A 3,172-nucleotide genomic window follows, 5' to 3' on the forward strand; every position below is an offset into this window, starting at 1 on the left:
GAAAGCTATGAACAAACAAACAATCAAATGTGCTGGAAGAAGTGCTTTAAAATGTATAATAATTTTTTTATTTGCTAATTTACATGTAATTTCGTATGTCATTTTTGAGCCATTTCTTGTCAAGCTGTTAGAGTCCTTTCCATGTTTTTGATAGAAGTCAAGGCAATGTGTTCAAGTTTCAAAGGGTTAAAAAAGCTTCGGCCTACCTGTTGTGTTTTGCGGAACTCCTCTACAATCTTAGCAGCCATCTCAAAGTCCTCCAGCAGGTGATAGGCGACAGCGTACCCGATCCACGAGGCCCGCTGGGCCGGACGCAGCTGCAGCAGCTGGTACCGCGTCTCCTGCAGAGGGACAACACAAAATTGCCTGATTACCCTGTCCACCATTGATCTGTCCTGGGTGTATTCCAGAAAGCTGGTTTAGTGTAAACTCTGGGTAAATTAACCCTGAGATGACCCAAAGCTCTTGTTCAGTGTCTGTGTGAAGCTAAGCTGCTGGTTGGCAGGTTTTCTTCAACAAACCATGAGTTTGTCTCCGTCTCCTCCCTCTGACAGAGACACACATGCTGTTTCATTTCCTCATTCATTCAGTCTGGATCTGTCTTTTGTAAGACTTAAGACAGCTGTCAGTTTGTTGGAGCAATCCAACTAGAATGCACATAATGTGTCAGTTTAAATTTAAAAAATCAGTATGAAGCTTTAGATACGTAGGAAAAATAATACATTTCCCCCATAACTTGTGATATGATTGGTCGTATTAATTCCTAGAATATTTGAGATTATAGCCTACTCTGAGTGAGCAGGATGGTGGTACCGTTGAAAGATATGAACATGATCTTTTTAATATATAGCCTGCATACAGTCTGAACGTGTTTGACAGCATTTCAGTTTAAATTTACTACATTTGTTTAAGTAGCTGAAATAAAGCCACAGCATATAATATTGTACTCAGGTGCAAATCACCAACCACATTATTACTGCATCCGCTTACAATCATGTCTCTATGTACTTGATTCATGTTTTTTAAATCTTCACCTGTGTCATCTTCAGCTGATGGTCCTGTGTTTTCTTCCTGTCAGATTAAAACTGAACAAATACACCGATGAACCAAAACATTAAAACCACTGACAGGTGAAGTGAATAACATTGCTCATCTCTTGACAATGCAACCCTCTGCTGGGAGACCTTTGGTTGTAGTATTCATGTGGATGTCACCTGAAACGCTCCACTAACCCAAAAAAGGGGCAGAACAAGTGCCCTTTCTCACAGCAGCAGCCCTCCCCGACAGCAGTGACCACCTGGCAGGAGAACGCTCCACACACATATAAAAACTGCTCAGCAATGCCTCATGGAACGTGACAAAGAGCATAAGGTGTCGACCTCGCCTCTATATCACCCATTTTACACTCTGATGGCGCATATGTGGGACATGCTAGTGACCCACCTTGCAGCCCACAGGATCAAAAGGATCTGCCACCAACGCCCCGGTGCCAGACATCCCAGGACACACACCGTGGTCCTGTGCTCATGCTTTGACAGGAAAGCCAGTCCAGGGAGCCCCAACTGTGGAGCAGGGGCACCTCTGCGGTATAAGAACATCCCACAGATACTCAATCAGATTGGGATTCTAGAAAATTTGAGGCCAGGTTGACACATTGAGCATTTTTCTCATGTTCCTCAGTCCATTTTTGAGCAGTTTTTGCAGTGTGACATGGACCCACTGCATTCAAGAAGAGCTGTTGCCATGAGGGGGGGGGGGCCTACATCAGTGGCTGGACTCTGTCAGATGGCATCCACATGAATGCCAGGACCAAAGGTTTCCCAGCAGAACATTGTAACAAGATGATCGATTTCATTCACTTCATCTTTCAGTGGTTTTAATGTTTTGGCTGATGATGGGTGTATGTTTCAAATGTAGGCTAATAGAGAGTATGACCTACACCATGAAGTAATGGACAACACTGAATAAAACTTTGTCTTAACTAATGGACACTTTTCCCAGCTCTGACTTGGGTTCTTTGGTTTTTAAAATAAATGCACACGCTCCGCCTACACGACAAATGAATTATAATCTGGCGGTAAGTGTGGGATCAATTATGATGATTGTCCATTAATGATGGCTTTTTTTCATCCACCGAGCATGAGCTTAACTCAGAGTGAACAAACTCAGAGTTGATTGAACAAACTCTGATCAGGTGCTCTAAAACCGAAAACTCAAAGAGTTTTCCATCTCAGGGGTTTATCAGCTCAGGGTTTGTTAACGCTGCTTTCTGGACTGGACCCCTGGTCTGTCAGCCTCAGCCCATCTTCACCATATCCACTAAGGTTCCACCTGCACAGGAGGACAGGTGACTGCGTCCCTCCATCTGGCCTTTTATCTTGATAGTGTATTTTTACACCCATCTGTCTCAGGCGACCCTCACCCTGTATCCCTCCAGGTCTCTCATCTGGATCTGCAGCAGGGAGAGGTCTCGCAGGATCTGCAGGTTGTCCTTGTCCCACTTCAGAGCGTTGCGGTAACACTTGATGGCCTCGTCATACTTTTTATCGGAGCGCTGCAGCAGGCCGTACACATGCCAGCCTGGAGGAGGAGCCGGTTAAGGAAGCAAAAACCCACACACACACACACACACACACACACACACACACACACACACACACACACACACACACACACACACACACACACACACACACACACGGCTGAACAGACTGGGAGAAGTTAAAGTCTGGTTCACACACTCAACAAAGAGCAGCTAAGCGACACTAAATGCAGGTGACACTTGAAGGTGTCTGAGTGACTCCAGCAGCTGCACCGCTGAACTGACTGAAGGTCACACTGATGAAATGTGGGGGGCTGACGGGAGGATACAGACGTGACTCTTGAGGTCGTTGCGAAGGCCTCGTCTCACCAGCTCGTAGGCCTCCTCCTTCTTGCCCAGACAGTTGAGGGTTAACCCCTTCATGGCCAGCGTCTCTGGAGCACAAAGTGGAGGGGGACAGGAGTGAGACATTCAGGGATACGAGTCGTCAACAGTGACACTGACCGTTTTACACACAATTTATTCACATTAACACATGGAAAGTAGAGATGGAGGAAAAAAATCAGAAAAAAAATTGAAAAAAAAAAAAAATTACCTAAACATTAGTTTTAAAAAACAGGGAAGGATGAT

At 45.1% G+C, this 3,172-nt stretch overlaps 1 protein-coding gene across 1 annotated transcript; it reads right to left on the reverse strand.

Annotated features, from left to right (window-relative positions):
* Positions 1-206: 206 nt before the first annotated feature.
* Positions 207-2,976, reverse strand: LOC121964186 (N-alpha-acetyltransferase 15, NatA auxiliary subunit-like; the record flags this gene model as incomplete). The annotated part of the gene is made up of 3 exons (XM_042514398.1): positions 207-341; positions 2,423-2,580; positions 2,872-2,976. Coding segments are annotated over 3 exons (398 nt in total), but the record flags the coding sequence as incomplete, so codon positions are not given.
* Positions 2,977-3,172: the final 196 nt, after the last annotated feature.

The sequence above is a fragment of the Plectropomus leopardus genome, unplaced genomic scaffold (assembly GCF_008729295.1).
Source record: "Plectropomus leopardus isolate mb unplaced genomic scaffold, YSFRI_Pleo_2.0 unplaced_scaffold14381, whole genome shotgun sequence".
Taxonomy (NCBI): Eukaryota; Metazoa; Chordata; class Actinopteri; order Perciformes; family Serranidae; genus Plectropomus; species Plectropomus leopardus.